Here is a 26,517-nt window from a genome sequence, read left to right as displayed (position 1 = left end):
TGACTGCGTCTCCATTCATAACCTGTTATTATGCATTCTTGCCATGTATGCCAAAAAACACCTTTTGAGTGTTATTCTCAAGAAAAAGTTCTTGGCATCCATGTCTCAGACACAAAATAAGCTGGTTATGATTGGAGACCCGATCGCAATCCTGTACATCTCTTACCTAGCTTTAAACACTGTTCAGATGGCAAGTTGACAACCATTAGTGTATCCTTCTGTCTCGGCATTTTTCTCTTCTCAGAAGCAAGTTTGTGAATGTCCAGTACAACATTTTGTTGCTTTAGATTATCAGGTTATTTATTACTTGTCAGACATTACTTGAAGCATGAAAAAAAATGCATCCCTCCCTCTTTCCGATGAGATCCAAACCATTTCTTCCTAAAAATTTCAGGATGAAAAGATGATCATATGACAGATCTGTATAAGCTATCCAAGCAGGCCAAATAATTATCTGCTGGGGAAAATACACACGTTAACTATTTAATGACAGTTACAAGCATTTTCAGTAACTCCCATGAACATAACATTTTTTTCCTTATTTCTTAATTATACGATTCAGTTTCAAGCATTTCTGTACCACACACATTTTTTCATTCTCCTGCACAGATGAGCTCTTTAACTGCAGTGATCTCACATTGTTGTTTAGTCACAGCCATACCTGTCAACCTCTTTGAGCAAGAATCTGGACAAAGCCATAAATATTGGGGGGACAAATGCCCAGAAATGGGGACAGGTTTTAAATATTTCTCCTACAAACTTAGAAAGTTGATAGAATAACAGGTTTTGCATTAGCATGAATTTTTTGTAGGATATGAAGTCTGAAACTCAAATGTCATTTTCTGATTTCAGTCTTTAATGAATTGCAAGTGATTTGCCAGAAAACCACAATTTTATGAAAAATGGACCAAAAATATGAGGCAAAAATATGTGCAGTTGAGAGGTATGGTCACAACATTACCAGACTGAGGGAAGCCAGTACATTTAGTTAACTGATTCAGTAAGACTTTTTGTTTCACCCCCCCCCCCAAAAAAAAATATAAGTAAGTTATATTTATTTGGGGCAGATTTGATAAGTGAAGAGGTATCTGGAAGGTAGGGAACATTGTTGGTGGCTTTCAGATGTGGAGACAATTGCAGGGCTGGTTGAAGTTAGGTTTGCATAGGAGATCATGCCAGGAAGACCAGAGAAGTTGTCATGTGGACCCACAGAACTGTGAGAAGAAAGCTAGGAATGAAAACATAGATGAAGGACAGTAAATTTTATTTATTTGTCTTTGTCTGCCAGGAAAGTCCAACCGGGTAATATTCATTTTCAGTGGAGGACCGGAGAGAAAAGTTCCATTTGCTTACATTGCGTTATACTAAGTTCCAGTCAAACATATTTCTATTTACATTTAAACACAAACAGTAGTTACATTTAGTAAAAATAAGCATATTTAGTAGGTTAGATGCAGCTTCATTCAAAGACTGGTGAGACCACTACAGTATTATCCCCTTAAGGGTTGTGGTGTAATATTTGGGAGCACCAAAGAAAATGGGTGACAGTGCTGTAGTACAGTAGGATTAGAATGGGTAGGCCAAATGATTAAAGACTAGCTGTACAACTGGAAGGTTTAAATAGACAAGGCTACCTGGTTCTGTCAGCCGAGTGCCATAGTCATGTGTTTTATATGCATGATGATGTACCTTTTCAGTCACTGATACCCTTCTGTTAAGTAACAGAATATGTAGCACATATGAACATCCTTAAAGCTGTGTATTTTGAAATCTGTAATCTGCGCACTGCAACAGCACTATTTTGTTTCTGTAAATAGTACAATGATAATTCTAATGGTTGTCATAGTGCCACATTTGCTAAACTGTTAATTCTCAATACATGCCTATGTTGCTTGTACATGCTTAATCATAATTATCCTTTTTGCCTGTTTACTCACTTTATCACTGGTGCTTGCCACATACCTCATTCCTGTGTCCTATTTTTTGTGTTTTAATTACCTCTCCCAGTCTAACAGAAGAGCAGTCCACAGTAGGCAAACAGCTATTATTCCTGAACAGAATCTGTGTCCCATTCACTCTGCTGCTTTACAACCTGTATTTGCAGATGGGTACTGCTAACCGCAGCCTTTTGGGAAGCACCACCGACCCTCTATCTCACTTCAAAAGATTGTACGTGTCTTTCAGTGTAATTTATACATTATTTTGTATTGGCCCACATGTATAGAACTACAGGCGTTTTATTTGGAGCACACTGTTAAACGAAACTCACCTATACTTTCATTCTCCTCTTTCTCTGCCATTGTATTCTTTTCTGGGTTTTTTTCTGTTGCCCTATTTAAGGTGTTGGCCTCCACAGTTTTTTTTCTGTGGCATTACCCCACTTTTTTGGCTTGACTGAGAAGGCCATTCACAAAGTAATTATACCAAACCCACCCATCTCTCTTTACCCCTCTGTGCCTTAATTTCCCTTCCTCTTAGTCTTATCCCTCACTACTAACTGCACAGTTAGCTTGTCCCATTAAACTTACTAAATTTGTCTAGAGTTACTACCATTAGACTTTTGTTTTTTAGTCTCTCTGTTTGGTATTAAGCAACTTGTATATACTTGTATATACCCACCAAGCAAGTTCCCTCAGATAGTTTACTTAGAGATAGTTTTGTTTTCTTTCTCCTCATCTATGTAGGCAGGCGCAACCTGCTCTTCTTGCTCCAGGCTCACTTCGCTCCCCTTCCTTACCCCCATTCCCGACCACCCTTCTTTCACCAGATTTATACATCCTAAAACCCCACCCCTACACGTCCACAACCAGTCCCATCCCTCCACAACACACAACCCCCCCTCACCTACACCCTCCCACCCACTAAAATCTTAACCAAGCTCTGCCCACATCTTTCTTTCTACTACACACCACACATGCCACACTACATACACATCTCTGTTATCCTCTCCATCCACACTGCATTACTGTTATGCTTAACCCAAGCTACCTTCCTGCACACCTCCCTGTACATCTCATCTCCTCCATCTTCAACCCTATCTTCCACAACACCAACCATTATACACAGCTACTATCAGATTTCTCCATCCTTATTCACATGCACCTACTTATGCTCAACCAAATTTCGTATATCATCCACTTGTTCCATATTCAAGCTGTATTACTATTCCCTCCCCAAATCTATGCATAAATCCTAGTCTGCACACAACTTACTTAATTTACTATCCATGCTACCACTATGTGGTGATATTCACCCGGACCCTGGACCTAACCCCGCCTCTTACAGACATCCAGACTTCCAACAGTCAAAATATTCACCTCATAATAAATATATGTAGCATATGTAATAAAATCATTGAATTTCATGCATGGTTATTAGTATACACCCCTGACATTGTGGCTGTGACAGAAACCTGGCTAAAACCACATATCTCAGACAGAGAAATTCTCCCTCCAGGCTATAATGTACTGCAGTCTGATGGATGAGACAAAAAAGGTGGATGGGTAGCCTTAATTTACAAAGACACCCTAACACTCACTACCCATACTAAACCAACACCTACCTTTGGCAACCTAAAATTCTTAATAGCATCTCTTCATATTAACAACTACAACAAATTTTGTATAGTTGTACTTTACATCCCCCCAGGCCATAATATCCCCACCCTCAAGAACCTTCTGTCCTGGCTAAACAAAAACATATCTCAGGAAACCATTATTTTAGGAGACACTAAAATAAACTGGCAAACCCTTACCTCAAACACCCCTGTAAACAGTATAATCTTGTAAAGCTTCACTCAGCTCATTACTACACCCACTCTTGTAATATCCAATAAATCTGAGTCAGCATTAGACTGGATACTAGTAACCCAGCCCCAAAACTTCTCCAATTCAGGCACCCTAGCAAACTCCCTAAGTGACCACCTCCCAGCCTACACACACAGAACCAGTACCCACACTCCAAAAAATCACTCCTACAAAACAACTAGGGACCTCAACCACTTTAACCAAACCACTTTTACCAACATCCTAAAAGCTCATAACTGGGCCCCTGTAAAAACTCTACCCTTAGACGATGCTGTATTTTATTTCAATAAAATCTTCCTAGACACTCTCAATAGCCTTGCACCAATGCGTATGAAATGTATTAAACCCAGCCATGCCCCCTGGTTAACAAAATTAACTAAATAAGCCATCCTTGCAAGAGACCGTGTCTGGAAAGAATGGCGGAAAAATAAAACTATGCAAACTGAACAACATTTCAAGCAATTCCGCAATAACGCCAAAACAATTAGTAAAAAATGATAAGAAACATTTCTTCAAAGTACAACCAACCAACAAAACAACCCAAAAAAGTTCTGGCAGTCCATCTCTTCTTTATTAAACCAGCTACCTTACATAACCCAACACCCTGCCAGAAAAAAAAACACAACAAATAGCCAATATGTTTAACTCCCACTTTATTACTTCCATCCAGAAATTAGTGAACGATTCCGACAGTGAAAGTCTAAAACCCCAGATTACCCAATAAAAGAAAACAATATCCCTCCCTCATCATTACAAGCAAACTCTTCTTCCACTTTTAATATCCAACTAGTACCTACAGCTTTAGTACTCAGACTGCTATTCACACTAAAACCATGCTCCCTATCTGCAGATAAACTTCTACCCGAATATCTACAACTAACTGTCAGTGCAATTGCATACCCTGTCAGTATTCTTATAAATCGCTCCATTGCAGAATCCTATGTTCCCAATATATGGAAAAAATCTATTGTAGCCCCATTACACAAAGGCGGCCATTCCAATGAACTCTCCAACTATCACCCTATCTGTGTACTCTCCTCTCTGTCAGAAAGAGCAGAAAAATGTATTCATGCTCAACTTCTCAAACACCTCATAGACAATCATTTCCTCACCCCAGCCCAGCATGGTTTCCGTCCAGCACACAGTACTGTTACCGCACTACTGTCCTTTACCGACACAGTCAACAAAGCCTTGGATGCCGGCCTAGCTACAACAGTAATTCTGCTAGATCTATCCAAGGCCTTTGACCCTGTGTCCCATGCTTTACTGCTAAAACAGCTTGGAAACTTAGGCTGCTTCTCTAATGCTCTAACATGGTTTTCCTCCCACTTAATTAACAGAGAACAATCAGTCAAATGGCTCACTCATCAGTCAGAATACCAAACAAATCATGTAGGTGTCCCCCAAGGATTCATTCTTGGCCCTCTACTTTTTAATACCTTCACAAGTGATCTACATAAGGTTTCACCACAGAGTAAACTCATTTAATATGCAGATGATTCCACCATTATCTCCTCCTCCAACAATTTCTCTGATCTCTTAAAACTCACTCAAAACTCATTTACATCCATTGAATCCTGGCTAAATGATTCCCATCTTCTACTGAACCCCCCAAAAAATAAGCTCCTACTTTTCTCTACAAAACCACCGCACATAGATTTTAAAATTTACTCACAAAATAAGACAGAAATCGAACTAGTAAATTCTTCAAAACTGCTAGGTATAACTATCAACAATAAGCTAACATTTGAGCAACACATCCTTAATTCAATAAAGAAGACTCATTGCAAACTAGGTAAACTATATCACCGTAAAATTTATCTTGAAACCTACACCAAAGTTAAGCTACCCAACACACTACTCATTCCCTCCCTTCTCTATGGACGCCTAATATTTGCCAGCCTACATTCAACCCTTTATAATAAGCTTCAAGCATGCTATTATAAAATAGCTAAATTTGCCACTGGTCTGTCTAATTGTACACACCATTTCCAAGCTATATCTTAGCTCAGCTGGTTCGATTTCCCCCACTACACTCAACTTACTCTTGCCCATAACTTACTATTTAAACCAAGTAACTGCCCTGCACTCCAGTCCATCTTACAAGAATACACTCCTACCCACACACTCAGATCCACTAATAAACATCTCTTAAAGGTATCCAAACCAAATAAAGAGAGCTGGTCAGTGCCTGTACTCCTACAGGATTGTCAAGATATGGAATGCCATCCCCTCTCACTTCACTCAACTCAATTCATTCAAAGCCTTTAAAACTGCTCTAAAACAACGCTGTCTAAACAACCCCATCTGCACATGTACCACAAACCCCAAACCACCATAATCCTCCTTCCCCTAGCCTCACTTAATACCTTTATGACCTCAAAAAACATTCATCATCTTGCAGCCACAAGATATACAGTTTCTGCTGTTTGCCTATCTGATGATTACAATGTTATTTTTCTATTTCTACTTAGATATTTTACTACTTCTATTTTTTAATCCCAAAAAAATTTTTTTGCTGTATTTTCATTACTAGCATCTTTTTAAATCAGAATTGTATATGTGACTATATTTGTATAATTCAATGCCATTATTACAAGGAAACACCACTTCCATATGTTGTAAATATACGCACCTTTTCCAACAATCATATGTACAGTTTTTGTAAGATTATATATGTTTACATGCTTTTATATTATACAGTGTTTGTGGAGCTTTTCTCCCCGGGCCTCCACTGAAAACGGGTCACTTGACCCAGTGGACTTTCCTGGTTAACAAATGTCAGTAAATAAATAAATATCAGTCTGCCTTTCTTGCTGCAATAACTCTCTCATTTGCCATGACTAGAGCAGGTAGTTTAACCCTTGTAATGTTTTAAACTAGTTAGGTTTTTTTAAACTTCAGACAAACCCAGCTTATTTGACTAGACCTTTGCTGTCTTAGATTTGGAGAATAAAATAAAACATGATTTTTTTTTTTGTGTCATTGCAAATTAAGATTTTTTTCTTTCCATTTTCAGGATGCCTTGTTTTTCCTGAAAGATTTCTTTACAAGCCTGGCTACAGGAATTAACCCTGTCGTTCCTGTTGAAGTTGGAACAGATGGTAAGCAAAAAGATGCAGACACATCATTCCATGGTTCATGTATACATTCTCCATTATCCTGTTTAATAAACTCAAGATTTGTGGGGGTGTCAGAGCCTATCCCAGCACTTAGTGGCTACACAGCAGTGAAACTAATCTTGAACTGGGTGTCAGTTTATCACAGAACATGCACAAACCCTCACACACACACTCACACGGGTAATGTGGGAGTTTGTAAGACTACCAGTTCATATACTGTACTTTTGGAGGTAAATGGAAACTGGAGCTCCTTTTAGAGACATTTGTGGATATGGGAAAACATCCAAACTCTGCAGAGAAGGCACCCCAGCTGAGAAATGGACTGGAGAATCAATAGCTGTGAGGCAGCAACTGTATCTGCTGTTCCACTTAGCTGACTAGTTCCATAGCTGGATATTCAAAGTAATGCTCATGTAGTAATGTCTGTATAGCTGTAAGATGCTTTGATATATGCTACCCTAACACAGGAGAGTAAATCTGAAATCACGTTATTGTAATATTTCCTCCATTTCTTCCTCTGCAGCGCTTCCATCGAGGTTATGAGCACTTGCTTCAGCTTTTTCTCAGCAGTGAATACCATTTCACACTGCCCTCTCTTCACTGTCTGCTGTCATGCTTATGAGAGTTGTAGCTGCCAACCATATCAGGTTGGGATAAGTGTCTCAACTCATATTTTCAAGCCGTGGTTCTGGGTGTATATCTTTGCCTCTTGTCTGATGTTGCAAATTCTAAAGTATTTTGTTTGCATTCCCTGCAACTGGATAAGATAGGAGAATTACTGAGAATTACTCTTACTGTTTTCTTCTTTATACATACAGATAAAAATGTAAATGTTTATTTCTTTATGTGTGTGTCAGCATGCGTTGAAATATTAATGTTCACAATCATTGAAACACAAATGATCGATGCTGGAGCATCAAAAATAAGTAAAAATCAAAGGTTTGAAACTACAGCGAGTCGCAAAATGAAAAAAAAAAAAATTTCTTTTTGTGATCACTTAACACCACTAACTTCAGACATACTTTATCTGAATAGTGGTAGTGTTATGGAAAGTATTTTTTCTTAAGATAAGGTGTATGGATAGGGCCAAGAACAAAGGGGCATTGCCTTACTAATGTGCTCTAACCGTGACCTTGCCCGTAACACCAACTATATATCCTATGTCTTTTAAAAAACTCTTTCCATAACACAGCCACTACACAAGGCACTCAGGGACACATTGCATATACTAGCACACATGCACAACAATAAATCTATCCCTTTACCTAGCCTTGACCTGCAAATGCTTGCACACACTCTTCCACTTCTAATGCCAAGTCTTTCAGTGTATCTGAAGCTTTTTGAATTAAAATCCAATCACATACTTGCTGTAACTGCATGCACTCTGTGTTCCTTCTTTCATCACCTCCAGTAGTGGACAAAGAAGGCTTTTGAAAAATTTCCCAACAACTTCACTCTGTTAAGGAACTGACTGACGGGGTGAAGTGTATTCATATTGTTTGTGTGTGTGTGTGTGTGTGTGTGTGTGTGTGTGTGAGAGAGAGAGAGGCCTTGAGTGGGAAGAATATATCCGCCCCCCAAGGCCTCCCCTGAAAATGGGTAGTGTATCTCGTTAGACCACAGTGGAAAACAAAAGAAAAAAAATATATGTACATATAAAATAAAAAAATCTCTAATGAAGGAAGGAAAAAGAACTAGAAAAACAAATTTCCGATCTTAGTGGTTTTGTTCTTTATTATTTGCACTTCATCAGAAATCTTTCAGTATTCAAAATATGACTGAGTGAAAATTCTAAAGTAAACAGCATAAAATACAAAAGAGAAAGCTCCTTCCACAATGTTGATGTCATGAGCTGTCTATTTTATTTGAGTAAACATTTTATGTTTAAATTACCATTCAGTCCAGGGGGTGAGTCAGCACGCAGCCTGACTTGCCACTGTAGTTCCTTAACCTCAAGCAAGTTATTACTGTCACCAAAAGGCACAATAACTTTCTCAAGAACAGAAAAGTGAAAACTGGAAACACACAGAGCTATTCTTGGCTGAAGCATTTTTAAAGTCAGAGATTCTAATAGCTCTGTAGTGTTCCTTTATTCTGTCACTTAGCTTATGAATATAAGTGGAAGCACAATTGAATGTTTCTTTAAACTTTAGGATAAAATTCCATGCTGACAGAAACAGCTGATCTCCCATTAAAATGTATTTATAGCAAATACAATGACCACATGACAACATGCCTGCATTATTAGGAATCGACAAACTGTGATATATATAAAATATATATACGTACATATATACACACACAAACACACATGCACATGTTGTCTTCCCTTGATCTTCTGCAAGCTAGAGTGCAAGTTTATTTTTTAAAAGGTAGTCACTCTCGATGAAGACTTTCTAGTCGAATGTTCCTTTCTTAAGAACATGTTCCTTCATTGAGGTTACCCAGACCACTTGGTCAGTGACATTGTTGAAGAAGTTACGCAAAAACGTCTTAGACGTATTTATAAACCCATTCTAGATGTGGCCCACTTAAACCAACAGATTATTGATAGTACAGATCTATCTCCTTTTCAAAGTTTTACAACCACTTCTGAATTACAAGCTCAATGCTCAGCGTTTATAACAACTTACAGTATAAATAGTAAAGATTGCTACGAGATTCTATACAAAAACTGGGCAGCACTTAGAAGTGACCATAGTGTGTGTGAGAGACTTGGTAATCAACCCAAAGTGATTTTTAGGAGAGCGAAAAATCTTAAAGTATTGTTTGAGCAACAAAGGCAGACTGTAAGTAGAGTAGTTGGCATGTACAAATGCCACTCTTGCAATTATTGCAAATACGTTACAGAATCCAACAGGTTTAATTTAGAGGGCCATATATATAGTCTGAAACACAGGGTAAATTGTAACTCTAAAATGATTATTTATTTGGCTCAATGCCAATGTTGTTCAGCATTTTACATTGGCAAGACGGAGCGTCATCTCCGTGTCTGTATTTATGAACATATTTATGCCATCAGAAAAAATAAACATGACAACGCGTTGGCAAAACACATATTACACTACCCGGACCATTCTTTTAAATTTATGGTGATTGACCAGATTATTGAGAGTAAAAGAGGTGGCCCAACAGGTCTTAAATTGGAAGAACTAGAACTAATCTGGCAGATCAGACTTAATGCCTATAATGCCCCTGGTCTAAATGAAAACTGCTCTATAAGCAGTATTCTGAAAATCAAGAGTTTGTCAAGATGACTCGCACTTAGAATTACATTTATATTAATTTAATTAATTTTTCTAAAGTTTGTTGTTTTTAAAATTATCGTTTATGTTTCAATACTAATTTTTATTGCTTGAAGTGATGTTTTTTAAGTATCACTCTTGATTTTATGTAGGAGGTTAACAACACAGCAGCTTATGTAACAAGTGATTCTGCATTATTTTAAGCCACTGTGATCACTTTGTGTACAGCTTCTTTAAAAGTTAAGTAGTATTACACTGCTTTATTGCTTAATTGCTTGTTTAAGCTGACGCTTCTATGTGTATATATAGCAGATACCTTTTGTAACCATTAGTCTGGAGAAGTTTGTGTTATTTACACAAACGAAAAGCGCTTTACATCAATAAACTAACTCAATTATTTTATACTTTCTGAACCGTTTTTCAAGTATCGCCCTTCGTTTTTGTCTGTACTAGTTTGTTTTTGCCTTTAGTTCGTTTTCTAAGTACAGGTTAGACATGGCAAGTTTGCTGTTTGGACTGTGCAGTAGGTCAAGGGATAAAGAAATCAGAGGATGAAAAACTTTAACCACTACAAAATGGCAACACACCACCAATAAGAAACAAGGTAAGGCTATATTAGGCCTAAAAGGAAACATCTTTATTAAATTATCACATATGACACAGGCCATTGTACACTTATATAAATGAAAACAAACCATATTGACATAGTCCTAGTTGCAAGCATTTTACATCACAGACCATTCTATTAAATCTCATTCTTCACCTGTATGTGTTGTTCACACAATTCCCATTTTTCTATGTAATTTGTGTCTACCCTTTTCTAAGGATCCTATTTCCAGTTGTTTTATCTATGTTACTGTATTCACTACTAGTAGTACAGTTGGTTTAGACTTTGATTTCCATTTTCTAGTAATTGCTTTTTTTGGCAGCAACCATAATTAGACTCAGCAAGGCTTTATTATGTCTATGCAATTCTGATTCTGTATCATAGCTCAGAAAAGTCATTTCCCTAGTTATACCAATTTGCTTACCCAGTATCTCTGATAGAGTTTTCCGCAAGGAATCTTTAATGTCTGCTAGCTCATTACACTCCCAGAAGATATGTTTCCAATTACCCCCCCCCCCCCATCACACCACCACCATTTGCTGTCTACCTGAAGAAAAATTCTCTGGAGCCTACTTGGGGTATACAACTGTCTATGTAAACATTTCCAAGCAAAAAATCCCAAATCTTTTAGATTTGTTGCATATTTGGGAGACAAACATGTAACCCCCATTTTTCTTTGTGAATTGCTTATCAGATCTCTCTTTCCACTCCTTTCTCACCTCCTCTGATTGACTCTTATAATTATCATGCAATATTTTATAGTTATCATGCAATATTTTATATGCTGTACTAATTGTTCCTTTTTTAACAGCAGATTTTGTTCTAAGTTCTAGATTCTACTAAAAATTCTACCAGTGCTGGCCTTTCATTCAGAACCTCCCTATTTCTTTCTGTTTGCCTATACACTGATATCAGTCCTTGATAGGGAAGGCAATCTCTAACTTGAAGTCCAAATAAATTCTTGGCATCTTCCCATTTTGTTGTCTTTCCCTATCTAGTTATTTGTTCCTAATACCTTGGTTCCTTTGCCAGTTTTCTCCAATAAATTCCAGCTCCCTCTTGCCTATTGTTTGTATCCCTAATTGCAATCATCCCTATTGGCAGAATCTCTTGTCTCCATTCGTGTGTTGTCTCAGTTTTTGCTACATTATGAATATAATATTCTGTATGATTATTGTTATTCTCCTTAAAGGTCTGCATCCAAAATCCCAATCTCTCCTTATTTCTTGAGCTACCTCCCTGTTTCATCATCATCACTTTCCATTTGGAATTACAGGTTTCTGCTTGTGCTATATATATATATATATATATATATATACACATATATATATATATATATATATATATATATATACACATATATATATAGGAGCCATAAATGTGCAGCTCTGAAATGCCCCTTCAAATCAGGTAATCCCAGTCCACCTTTTTCTGTCAGAAGAAGAATCAGCCTATCCCACTTGACTCTTGCTGTCTTCCCCTCCCAGATAAAATCCTTCAGCTCTTTATTACTTGCTATCCACAACTTCTCCTCTGGTGATAAAAATATGCCTGACCTCTGTATAAGAGTAAAGGGACTAAAAACATTTAACTACTTCTATCTTACTATCCATATCCATATAACAGAGTTTTCAGTTTCTCAGTGTTTGTACCGTCTTTCATTTAGTCTCTTCCCACATATCCTTAGTTGCCACACCAGAATCAATTTTAATCTGTATTCCTAAACACTTCATTTTTATCTTATTCCCATATTGATGAACCAATTCTTGCGTGGGTACATAATTTACCACTATTGCCTTCATTTTAGTTTCATTAATTTTGTATCCTGAAAAGATTTAAAACTGTCTCTCAAAATGTTCCACAACATTGGAATGTCCTTTTCGGGTTGATCAAGTGTAAAATAATATCATTTGCAAATAGAGCCAGTTTTTCTTGACTACCATACCAGTTTTATCCTTGAATTTCTGAGTCCCTTATTTTCTTTGCCAGTGGTTCTAAATATAATTCAGATAACAAAGGGGAAAGAGGACACCCCTGCCTGGTTCCTGTGCTCAAGCAGAAATGATCAGGGAGGAACCCACCCACTTTAATTTTTACCTCCGATCCCTCATATGTCCTTCTAATCATCCTTATAATTTTATCAGGTATGCCTCAACTTTCTCTGCAGCAAGACCCACCAACAACAGTGTTTTTTTCTTATTTTCCCCCTAATTTGCAGTACTTTAACATTTGGCAATCTCTCTAAATAATTCTTGTTACTTCTTAACCATATCTCTCTTTCTATTCCACCATATTTTTACACTCCACTTTCATTTTTATCCCACTCCCTAGCTATATTTTCAAAAGAAATTTCTATCTTCTCTACTAGCTCCTGAATAATTTCTATTACCCATTCCTTAAATATCTCCCTTTTCAACAGATAGGTGAGAAAGCGGCAGTATGTCATTTTTATTTCATTACCCTGTGTTTTTATTTTAGTTATTACTGACACATGATCTGAAGTAGTTATTGGGTATATATCAAGATCTTCAATTAAATGCAAATGTTCCTGTGAAATATAAACTCGGTCTAGCCTAGCCTAGATTTTGTATCTTGGGGAATAATATGAAAATTCACTCCGAACTCCTAGCACTGAATTCACATCTTCCATGCCAAATATTTTCATAAATTTCTTCAAATATCTACCCTCCTTTGTTGCACTTTCTGGTTATGGGCCCCTCCAGACATATCTTCACTGTTGCAAATCAAATTCAAGTCCACATCCTTGCTGAATACTGATTATTTCTGCCCAAATTTTCTTAAGCTCCTTTACAGCAGTTTTAGGTGAAATATAAAAACATGCCAGTGTAATTCTCCTCCCTTGCCAGTAGCCCCTTTGCACTACAAATCTACCGGTGTTGTCTTTTTTATCTTCTTCTATCACTATTGGAGTTCCTCCGGCAATTAATATAAGTACTCCTCTCTTCCTTTGTCCCAGGTATTCCACTAAATAACTATCCTGAAAACTTTTCTTTATTAAACTCACATGTTCAGTTTTTTCGAAGTCTGTCATCTGTAGCATCTGTCTGCAGTCTACATTATTTAATATAGCTTGCTACTGTTTCCTTTTGTATTTATTTGTGAGACCATTGGCATTTGAAGAAATTACAGAAAGCATCATTGTATTGAAAAGTTATTATTCCCAACTTTATGTGTAACAGCTTTTATGTTAAATGTCTAGTTCCAGCTTTTGTGTTGCATGGATAGACTTTTTGGCAGGTTGATCTTTTATGCAGTTGTTTCGTCATATCTATTTGTGCCTATGTCACATCATACAGAACGTTTTGTTTTAATGAAAACCCTCAAAAAACACACCCCCAATACCCCCCTAAAACATATACCTTAATAATAATATACAAAGCTTTGTACATCTTCAAATGTTGAAGTTTTACCCCCCTAATAGGAACCAATATTCCACACCTGACAGCCACACTCATAGACTTGAGTTAACCTAAAAGAAAGGATATCCATGCTGAGACACATGGTGAAGTCTGTGCTGCAACTATGTGCTGTCTGGTTTTATCTTATCTTTTTATCATGCTCTTTTAACCAGAAAATAGTACCATTAAGAAAATAATTTGTTTTACTTGCAGTTTACAATATTTCCAGATGGTCTTGTTCTATCATGTTTCACAAATATAATTATTGCTTTGTAATCCGCATCATTGTATTGAAAAGTTATTATTCCCAACTTTATGTGTAACAACTTTTACGTTAAATGTCTAGTTCCAGCTTTTGTGTTGCATGGATAGACTTTTTGGCAGGTTGATCTTTTATGCAGTTGTTTCGTCATATCTATTTGTGCCTATGTCACATCATACAGAACATTTTGTTTTAATGAAAACCCTCAAAAAACACACCCCCAATACCCCCCTAAAACATATAACTTAATAATAATATACAAAGCTTTGTACATCTTCAAATGTTGAAGTTTTACCCCCCCCCCTAATAGGAACCAATATTCCACACCTGACAGCCACACTCATAGACTTGAGTTAACCTAAAAGAAAGGATAACCATGCTGAGACACATGGTGAGACCGAGTTCAAAGGATTATCATACATTGTGTATTCCTTGCTTATGATGTGGATGATTCTAAGATTTAGTGCATGTTTTTACAATCTGACATGTTGTTTGGTAACACTTATCTGGACATTCCCAAGTTCAAAATGTTGAGATCATTGGATGGTAACTTTGGATCTCAAGGAGGCTTACCTTCATGTTCCTATCAGATTGCTGGGACTTTACACTATCAGTTCTCTGCATTGCCCAAAGTTCTGGCTCCAGTGATAGCTTTCTTCAGGCTGAAAGGAATACAGATCTGTCCTTATTTGGACGACTGCCCGATTCTGGCTCAAGGAGATGCCTAGGGTATTCTGTGAACGAAATAAAGTCCAGTCTAGTACCCTCTCAAGACATGTGCGAATACAGCATCCCAGATCCTTTACTTCCATCAGCTATCTCATCAGTCCGGGCTGACTGCAAGGACAGTCCTTCAAGCCTTAGGGTTCATGGCATCTTGTATTCTGGTGCTTCCCAATGCCTCTCAAAATGTATGGACACAGCACTGCCAGGATCTAGACACTGTCATTCAAAGGAATTTTGTGGTTCAGATTTTAACGACAGATGCCTCAGACAAAGCTTGGGGAGCTCATCTAAATGGAAAGTGGATATCTACATATCAATCTAAAGCAGTTTGCATTAATAGCTTTCAAGGATTTACTTCTTCCAGGGCAGGTGTTGATTCTAACAGACAACACAACTGTCATGTGGTACATCAACAAAATGATTTTGTGGGAGACTGCTCTCAGTTTACAACTCAATCTTCAGGCAAGGTTTCTGCCAGGAGCACAGAACTCCTTAGCAGATGTGGATCCTCATGTGTTTCAGAAATTGACAGTGTCATGCTTCTCCACTAAACCATCAGCTGCCAAAGTTTTGCACTGCCTTCAATTCCACACCTGTTGTCACAGGAGGACAGCCATTTGCTCAATGTCAAACTTCACTCTCTTCACCTAACAGCCTTTTGAATGTGATTTTATTTTGGAGTGCAGCGAAGATTTTGATGTTTCTACTGAGTTACTGGACGCAATTTTGGCTCACTAACTCCTGCTTGGGATCTCAATTTTGTGTTGGTGAGCCTGCAGCTACTTCTGAGTTGAAATATTTGTCATGGAAGACTGCTTTTTTGTTGGCAATTACCTCTGCAAGAAGGGTTTCTGAATTGCAGGCCCTTATGGCGGTTGAGCCTTTCTTGATTTTCCATATCCTTCCTTTATGCCTAAGGTGGTATCTAGTGTGGCTTTAAACCAAACTATTCATTTGAAAGATTTTGCACACTTTAGATGTACACAGGCAGTTGCGATATTATTTGGACAGAACTAAAGGGTTCAGGCAGTCTCAGCAGTTGTTTGTTTCTTTTGCTTTGAGTGCAAGCCTGTGTCAAAGCAAACTATTTGATTGGGTTTTGCATTGCTTTCTGTTATTCCCATCATGGCTTGGATTGAAAAGGCCTCATTCCACTATTTTGGCAGGCCACACTCATAGACTTGAGTTAACCTAAAAGAAAGGATATCCATGCTAAGACACATGGTGAAGTCTGTGCTGCAACTATGTGCTGTCTGGTTTTATCTTATCTTTATAGCTCTCCCAGCTGAGTAAACATGTGATTGCTTTCAGAGAACATTATCTCCTAGCCATTTGTCTTTATCAGATTGTCTCTTGGAGACACTAGGACCAAATACAGAATTGCTGCTAAGCATACATGTACTTACTAGAAAAAATCCTTATAATATTCAATATTCTTTTTCATTTACTTAACTTTCTCTTAAAACTTGTTACTACATCAAGCTAAGGGCCTTAATCCAGTCATTCCCTTATGCAAGAATGAGAAAAAGCACAATGATTTTTTTTATCATGCTCTTTTAACCAGATTTTTTTTGCATTGGAGTGCCTACCTTTCTCAAAAAGTGAACAAAGAGAGAAGAAGGGAGAAGGGAAAAAAAAAACAGGATTGCCTATTTACATTAGTATGCCCATTACACTTGAAAATAACTGAGAAAACTTTATAGCATGCAAAGAAAGTCATGGACCATAAAATAGTACCATTAAGAAAATAATTTGTTTTACTTGCAGTTTACTTTCTCCTTCCTCTTCCTCTCTCCTAAGTATTTCTGAACATTAATGACATGAAATAGGGCATATGCTTTAGAGTCCCCTACATGTTTACCAAAGTCCAAGAGAGTCCAATATTTCCAGATGGTCTTGTTCTATCATGTTTCACAAATATAATTATTGCTTTGTAATCCCACATTTGTCAGTTTCCAAGTTACTGGTTTTATTCCTGTTCATCTCCATCTCCCAAACCCTGTCTCTGCTTCATTTCCAAAGTACTCTTGACTCTTTTAGTGGACTCTTGTGCTTTTTTCCTTCTTTCGAGAAATTGCCATTCAAACATTGGAAAAGGTTTCACTGGCACAGTCTCTCTGTGATCTTTATTACCATTAGAACAAGAAGCAGAATCTATTTCTGTTTCACAGCTCAGTTTTTGTCTGTCAAACTTTTGTATTTCCTCCTTAACATGTGCTTCTTCAAAAAATGATTTTGTCCTTCCAGGGATGAATATTTTGAAGATGATTGGGTACAGCTGTTTGAATCTCATGCCTTCTTCTCAACATTCCATGAATAGTGGGATACATTTTCTCTTCGTCTGCCTGGTGTATATTGAGTAATCATTCTCCAAAAACACTCTGCTGTCTCCCACTTTTGGTACTTTGTCTTTCTGCCACAGTTCTGTCAGAATCAACTCCTGCTGGTAGGATTGCATCTTTACTATTAAAGGTATATATTGTTTTCTCATTGCCAGGTTTGGAGCATGCACACAGTGTGCCCTTTCAATTAACAACTCCTGCTGTAGAATACCAGTCCAGCTGCTTGTTTTTGCTTTCATAAAATGAATGCAGTCTGTTCCTTCCAGCTTCTCTGGTACAGCAGAAAATCTCGGGTTTTCCCTACATAGTCTGGTCTCTAATTCTGTTATTTTTCTTGAGCATTCTCATATTTATCCAGTGTTTTCGTCATTTCAACCTCTGATTTTTGCAGTTTTGTCACCTCGGCTGAATATCTGTTTAAAGCTTCTTCCATTTTTTCCAGCCTTTTATTATTTGAATCAAAATACTCCATCAGCATTTCATTTATTTTAATCAGGTCTGTGTGCAGTTGTCTTGTCCTTTCCTCTAAGTTACTGGAAATCATGTCTGGAGCTTGCACTGCTTTTTGCTGAACAGCTGCAGTACTTTTCCAAGTCAGTGTTTTTTCCTCGCCTTTTGTAGCTGATTTTTTAAAGGTCCTCTGTATTTCTTTTCTCTTTCATCCAGGCAGTGCACTTACTAGCCGGTTACTGAAATTTACCCAGAACTATAAATCCTCTAGCTTTCTCTGCCAAGTTTCTGATTTCGCATTGGGAGAGCTAGAATTAAGCTGTTACTCAGTGTGCAGCCATCTTGGAAGTCCAACAGACCTGCCAAGCTATTATCTTAAATTCATTCCTCTTTTTACAAATATTGCTTGCCCAGACTGACCTGACCAAGGATAACAGTTGAGGCAGAATGAGCCTTTAAGTAAGTGAAAGACATGTTGTCTTCAGATTTTGGCACCAGATTTTTCAGGCAGTTCGTGGTAAACACAGATGCTTCTGAGATTGGAATTGGTGCAGTCTTGTCTCAGGTTATAAATAGGAATGGATCCTGTATGTTATATCAGTCAAAAACAAAAATGATTAAAGACATTGTACAGCTATTAAATGGGCATGTTTTATTGTAAAATGAGACGCAAATGTTACATGAGCTAGACTTTTAGTTATAACACAGTATAATTATGCCTAAGTATATCCAGAGTACTGTCGGACTGCTTCTTACAGCAGAGAGAGATACACATGCAAGCAAATGCATGCGTCATCCAGTCCTTACCTGCTTGTTGTTGGTTTGCGAGAAATTATAGCAGTATGCTACAAAATTCAGAAACAGTTCAAAAATTCCTGGAGTCTAGAAACCAATTTACTCTGTTATTAAAAATTTCTTACTGACACAGGAAGAGGAGAAGCTGAGGTTTGTTGTAAATATGATTGTCTGTTAAATGAAAAGGAACTTAAATTATTCCACTTTCAAGTCCTCCCAACAAGCCTTGGTGTGGATGATTGAATCTGCATATTTTATGTAATACATTTTTTTCTTTATTTGGTAGACTGTCATCATATAAACTTGTAACTGAAAGTTCTTGAAGAGAGAATCGTTGATGTTTGATTTATATTTTTACAGTATATGATTAGAAGATCAATGTTAGTATGTTTGTCCCCTAGCTCTTAAGTCTGATGTTAGTCAAAGGTCAAGCCTCTCACTTGATCCCGAGGTAACTAATAAAGAAATGGAACCAGGACAGAGTTTGTCTGCTAAGGGACAGGATATATCTGCATCTATGGATACAACCATCAGTGAGAACAGCTCCTCCTCAACAGCTTCATCATCTACAGATCAGCCAATTTTTTTCAGGTACAGTTATCTAATTTTTCATGCAGTAGAGATGTCCATGTCCCAAACATAGCTTGGGGTGTGGCTGGGAATGTGTGCAAACTGCGATGGAATGGGTATTCTAAAATGTGTGTTTATGCACGTACATATTTATATGTATTATATACAAAATATATATGTGTGTGTGTGTGTGTGTACACGTACATACACACGTTGCCTGTTTTTGCTACCCACATTGTTCCGACTGCTTTTTTATTAACTTTGCTACTTATCTGTACTGCTTTTTGAAACCAAATACTGTTTGCACTTTAAAGTATTGTTTTTTAAGCTTTTTTTTCATCTGTTTAACTGTAAAGGGCTACACACTCAAGTGAGATAGTCTGTATTCTGTGTTAAAAGTGTTTTTATTGCTGAATTTGCTTTAACTTTGAAAAACAAAACAAAAAAACAAAAAATCCTATGCCTCGACTCATTTCAAACCTTTCTAGATCTAGTAAAGTCCAGTTTTCAGAGTTTGCTGAATTCTGGGTTATTTTTTAAGTTCCTGTGTTGCCCAGACCTTTCTAAGATAGAGGGAAGCTTATGTGTTCATCAGTGAGAGTGGTGAGCTTTGGAACAGCCTATCTGTTGCTGGAGGAGTGGTTTCAGCTCATAAACTGTAGTTTTATTGGTCGTTTTGGGCTATTTCTGTCCCTTTCATCTTTCTGCTTAAAAGCCCATGTTTGAGTGGTTTTGTGCATTGTGCAGAGCTGCTTAGCTAGGATTAAACAATTCCCAGAGCCATAAAGTCTGCTCTTCAGTTTTTCCCTTAGAAGTAGCCAGTTTCTTAAATTTAGCACTTGAATCTGCTTTTCCGTGCCCAGCACTGGTTCATATCTGTTGTAAGCACAATATAAGCTACAACTCACTGAAGCACTCAACCTGGTGGTTAACAGTTTTGTACTTACCGTCCTCAGGTTACTTCGAGGAAAACTGCTTTGGCACTTACTTCCCTCACTTGTCCAGAGGAAAATAGTGATTATCCAGACATGTCCAAGGGACAGCTCCTGGTGTTCTTTCCCGTCTATCTGATGAATCTGGGTATCTTGGGGCAATGTAGCAATTGCCTCATGTACACTGACAACCCTCTTCTCCTACCACACAACACTACAACCTGTGAGAGATGCATTTATCTTTCCAAACTGGAGGCAATGCTCTCTCATCCCAAGACTGAACTTCTCAGTCAAGAGGAGAAGGTAAACACTTCCACCACACTCATCACATAGTCCCACTATACCTACACCACCAAAACCCACACATAGATACACAAAAACATTCTCAGAGGCTCTCAATAAGAATCTGCCAAGCAACGGAGACCTCCAAAACAGAAACGCAAGCAACCTCCACCCCTCAACACAACTCAAAAGACACGTAACACACAGACCCAGTGTGCCACTCAGCCACAGCCCATAAGGCAAAACAATGTGCCTAACACATTAGTCATAGGTGAGTCTAAAGTCAGGCACACTGATGTTCCACTCACTAGAATAGACAAGGCTAAGGTTACTGTTAGCTGCCCGTTGAGTCGCAGGATCCACCGCATAACCCATGCACTCTGGTCACTCCACAACAAGTACAAATACGACTCAGTCATTGTCCATGTTGGTGTGAATGACCTGAGACATAACTCCCTGGACTACATGAAAAGAGACATGAAGGAGCTCTCTGATCTTGTAATCCAGGCAGTTATGACCCTAGCCCTGAGTAGCATCCTACCTTCACCCAAAATGATACTGCAGTACAAGGACAAAATGATTGACTTCAACAATTGGCTAAGCTTCTGGTGTCATTCCAAGGGGATCCAGTATCTGCACGACATGGTCGACAGGCCACGATGCTTTGCCAGAGATGGCCTGCACCTGTCACCCCTGGGATTCCGGATACTGGCTAAGGCTCTTACCACCCCTATAGTGCCTTTTTTAGGCAAGGTTCAAATGACAAACCCACCACCATAACAGATACAGGCAAGAAAAAACTGAGGGTAATGCTACTCAATGCTAGAAGTCTAAACCTCAAAATGCACTCACTCGAGGCACTCCTTAAAATGGAGAACATCCATGTATGTGCAGTGACTGAAACCTGGTTCAAGGCTCCAGAGAGCACCCCTGCATTACTAGGATATAACTCGTACCATACCTTTCGGCCATCTAACCAGGACCGGAACACCAAAGGTGGAGGAGTGTCCATATTCATTAAGGATATCCACACCTCCAGGCTAGTTGCCCAACATAATACATCCAAAATTATCCAAGTGCAACTAACTCTGGGCAAAGCTGCAATCCATATTGTAGCTTGCTACAGATCCCCCACCATGCCCCAGGATTCCCACTCCTCTTTTCTTGATATACTGGGAAATATTAGGGTTCAGCCAAACACCCTAATAATGGGTGATTTCAACTACCCCACCATTAACTGGGAAAACTACTCATACCAACGCCTTCACACAACGCTTTCAAGAATTCATAAACTCCAATGCCCTGGATCAGCTTATCCACACCCCCACCATGTGCAATAATATCCTAGACCTAGTCATTACCAACATGAGCGACCGGTGTTCCACACCTGAAGTCAACTTCTCGTTGGTCAGATCCGACCATAAGCTAATCACCATAGATATCCACATCCCACCCCTACCCCCATTAAGGAAACCACTGTAAAACATTTCTCCAAAGCCAACTTCATGCTTCTTAGGATGGAAGTGGCAAACTTCAAGACAGTCATGCAGATGGACAATACAGTTATGACTGCCGAATCTTAAACAAATGCAGTCTATATGCACTTACACTAGTGCATGGATCGTGCTAGCCCTAGCAGAACCAAGACGCTATCCTCCAAAAAAAGGAAGCCAATCTGGTGGTCCCCTGCTGTAAACAAACTCAACAAGAGAAGGAAGAAACTGTTGCAAAAGAGAGTAAAATCCCATGAGTGGAGGAGCTCCCTAGTCAGCCTCAGTAAGAAGCTGAGATCCCCTCATAAAATCCTCCAAAGGCAGCTATGAAAACAGGATTGCCACTGACTGTAAGGATAACCACAAAGCATTCTGTAGCTATGTCAAGAATCTCAGCAACACCCAGATGTGCTCTGTTACAGCACAAGGGCATGAAAATTATGGAACCAACTGATATCGCCAACATCCTGGCTGATAGGTTCATTGCCAACTGTATCCCCCCTCACCCCCTAAAGGGCCCATATCCATACCGGAAGAATGCAGTGCAAAGCCAAGAACACGACATCCATGGGACCGGCCAACATCCCAGGCTGCGTTCTACATAAACTTCAGAACAAACTGTCCCCCCACTTAAGCACCATGTTCAGTCATAGCCTCACGTCAGGCTTTGTACCCACTGAATGGCGCACAGCAGCAGTTGTACCACTCCACAAAGGGGGAACCACCATGGACCCAGGGAACTATCACCTTATTAGCCCGATGAGCTTGATTTGCAAGGCCGTGGAACGAATCATCATGGAACTCATAAACAAAGACATTGGTAACCTCCATACTCTGACCCCACCAAGTTCAGGTTTGTGAAGGGCAGATCATGCCTCCTAAACCTGATTGACTTATTTGAAACAGTCACCAGAGCTGTAGACAAGGGTAAGACAGTTCACACAGCCTATCCTGACCTCATCAAGGCATTTGATACCCATTCTGGAATCATAGATAAACTCACTAAACTGGGTATAAATACATGTCACAAGATGGGTTGCCAACTGACTCACTTGTAGAACACACACTGTAAAAGTTGCAGACTCTAAATCTGACTTCAAACATGTGACAAGTGGAGTACCACAGGGTTCAGTTTTGGGTCCTCTCCTGTTTGGTATCTACTTCTCTGAAGTACAGGCTAACACAGAGGGCCTCTGGCTGAAGAAGTTCGCAGATGACTGCAAATTAGATGCCATAGTTGAGTCCCCAAACGACGTGGACATCCTACAGAAGGGCCTCACAGAGATTGATGCCTGGTGTCAGAGCCATGGCCTCAAGCTCAATGCCAAAAAGTGCATTGTCACCCCCTTTGGTAAAAACTGGGTACCCATGAACTACCACATAAGCGGCAGTCCACTTAACGCCGAAGGTGTGATAAGAGACTCAGGCGGACAGTAGTCTCTCCTTTGATAATCACATCACCACAGTAGTCAGGAAATCCTTCTACATGGCACATCTCATCACGAAAGGGTTCTCATCCAGGAAAAAAGAGGTCATTGTTTCCCTCTACTCATCACTCATTAGACCCATTATAGAGTACAACCTCCCTTTTGGAATACACCTCACAAGACATCTGCAACAGCTGGAAAGGCCACAAAAATACCTCACAAAGAGGATTACGGGACTCAAACAGATACCCTACGCTGACCATCTCAAAAAACTCCAGCTTTACTCTGTAGCATATTGCCGACTCCGAGGTGATCTCTGCCTAACATACAAAGCTATGTCAAACCCAGAGCTGTTGGACATGCTACACCTAAAGAAATCCCAATCCCTCTGAGCTACATGCTCCAGGGACCTAAACCTTGTCACCACAATCAACAGAACATGCTGGAGGGATAGATTCCTGTCCCAGAGACTTCCCATACTCTGGAACAAGCTACCTATCCATGTCAAGCAGAGTTCCTCATTAGCACTCTTCAAGAAAAATCTTGATGAGTGGATGGGAAATAGGAAATTCAACCTGGGGATCACTTCTGTGGCTTTGCTCGACAGGGGCACATGGAAAATAACTTTTTTGGGTGGGGAAAGACAGGTTACCTTGTTGTCTAGGCTTACATAGGCCCTTGGGCTGATAGCTAGTACCTGCCTATGAACCTATGTATATACATACACATACCTTAATAGCTTCTGTGGTGTGTTAACTGTGCATACTATGGTGTTATTACATACATTTCTATGTTAATCATGTTTCATTTCCATACCCAGTCTCTGCTTGTTTCTGAAATGTTTCTCTCTTTTTCTGGACTTGTCTGTATTTTTTTTTTTTTGCTGCAATATATATTCTGACTTTTCACATTGTCAGATGGCACCTCATCTCCACATTGTAGTTAATTTAGACACTGATGCCACGGAGAAGTTGTCAGCAACTGGATTATAATGCAGAGTCAAGAGCCCTGCAATAATATGACTTGCACTGTACTTGAATATTTAATGCATGGACACACACACACACACACACACACACACACACACACACACACACACACACACACACACACACACACAAACACAATGCTTCCTTTTCTACCACTGGAGTTATACTGTTAGTACCCATGGTAATGATTTTAATGTTTGTCTAGTAGCAGCTTTTTAAACCATTGACATCTGCTGCAGTGCTGATTGCACTCTTTACTGATTCATTACTGTTGTGATGGTTGTCTGGCTGCCTTATCTCATTCAGGCCTTCATCGCTTCAAAGGTATGCACCACACAGTACTTCTGTTATATAACTTAGTCACAGTAATGAATTCATAGTGTTCATTGTCACAGTTTAACATATTAAATATGAGAAAATTATTTTATCTGAAGGAGTAAGCAAAAAGCTGGTTATCTTTTTCATATGAAAAGATTTTTCTCACACTTAAATGTTTTCTAATTGTGACCTCCAGGCAGATACTGTTCGGGAATGCAACACTCACTTGCCAGCATATATTATTGAGGTAGTTAGGTGGAACCCACTCTTCCCGCAGATGAGATTAGTCTTTCAGACACTGTGCAAATTAGGTTTGTATACACTTTAAATGATGTTATTTATGTATTTATTTTGTGGATTCTGTACATTAGTGAGTCTTTATCTTCTGTTCTGCTTTCATGGAAGTGCCTAATTTTATGTAAGTAATAAGCATTACTCCTGTTGTACCCTTTGTTGGAGGCCCACAATATATATCCTCCATAGACTAGTCTTCCCCACTCATTCCTAGTGGGTTTTGTCTAAGAATTGATGTATGCATGTGGGAACCGTAAAGAGTGTGGTTTAAGGGAACGTAGGAATTGAGTAATTTATGTGATGTTTAATTGAATAATTATTAAAAAGATAGAAGACATATATGTAATGTATAATGCTTGAATATGACAAATGTCAATACTTTTTTTTTCTTTTCTGTTAATGTATGTGCACCTATGTCATAAAGGATTATTTAGTAAAGGTGTTTAAAAACAGAATTGACCTAAGCAGATTTAAGGTTTTAGAAGTGTATGCACTAGCAATAAGGGAAAACAATGCATATCTGGCCTAACAGTAAGATTCTGTCATTTTACCTGCATTTTAATGATTTGGATATTGCCCGTGTTTGCATTTTCTGTAGTATCAGAGATCATCTTTACCACCATAGAGTGTAACATGTCACCTGCTGCAACCAGTCTTTTATGTAAATGAGCAGGATGGCACTTGGCACCCTCCCCCCGTATAACCTTAGTTACGTATGCTAACCCTGCCCACAACCCTACATATTACATTACTAAAACCCCTTTTGCTAACAGTACCACTTATGAAGACAGAAGGGCACAGAATATGCACAGCACCAAACAGACACACCAGTAAATGTATCCTTTTACCCAACCCTAACGTGCGGCCACTCACACATGCACACTACCTGCTATAACACACAGTCTTGCACATTTTCACAAGCATCACCTTTTCAGTCAAACATTCATTCTGGCACGCTCCTGCATACCTACATTATATAGAGCTGAATTCATCCAGATGTGATGTACACATACCTATAGTCAGCCATCTGTGAAGTTGCTAAATTTTTGTCACTCGTTTGTGTGTTGCTCTTGTGTATTGTCCATGAAATGAATGACCACTAAGTAATCTCAAACAAAAACTCTAACATGAAACAAGCTGTGATTATGTACTTTACTCTGTACACTTGAGAATCGTGCAGCTCTCTTTTTTCGTGTGTGCATGTTTATATGCCTGTCTGTCTGTTTGTGAGTGTATGTATCTGTCCGAGTGTATAATACAAACCCTTAATATAAACAGAGTGTAATGCAGAATGTTGGACTGTCAGTGCTAGATGCCTGCAAAACTTTACATTTACTAGGTATGTACAGAATACCGTATATTAGTCCCCCTTTGATAGTTTTTTAACAAAACTTTCTTTGAATTCTGGGTACATAGTTACAAAAAAGAATGCTATTCT

At 38.7% G+C, this 26,517-nt stretch overlaps 1 protein-coding gene across 1 annotated transcript in view; it reads left to right on the top strand.

Moving 5' to 3' along the window:
• The window catches only part of ATG2A (autophagy related 2A), a 2,853,001-nt gene that overhangs the window by 2,545,304 nt on the left and 281,180 nt on the right, over positions 1–26,517 (top strand). The window contains exons 35-36 of the mRNA XM_044075772.1: positions 6,826–6,910; positions 19,176–19,365. Of these exons, the coding sequence (XP_043931707.1) occupies positions 6,826–6,910; positions 19,176–19,365 (275 nt within the window). The remainder of the gene's footprint in view (positions 1–6,825; positions 6,911–19,175; positions 19,366–26,517) is intronic.

This window comes from Protopterus annectens, chromosome 6.part1 (genome assembly GCF_019279795.1).
Source record: "Protopterus annectens isolate FY-2018-M chromosome 6.part1, PAN1.0, whole genome shotgun sequence".
Lineage (NCBI taxonomy): Eukaryota > Metazoa > Chordata > Ceratodontiformes > Protopteridae > Protopterus > Protopterus annectens.
The sequence above is the reverse complement of the archived record's forward strand: the minus strand, read 5'-3'. Positions and strand labels throughout refer to the sequence as shown.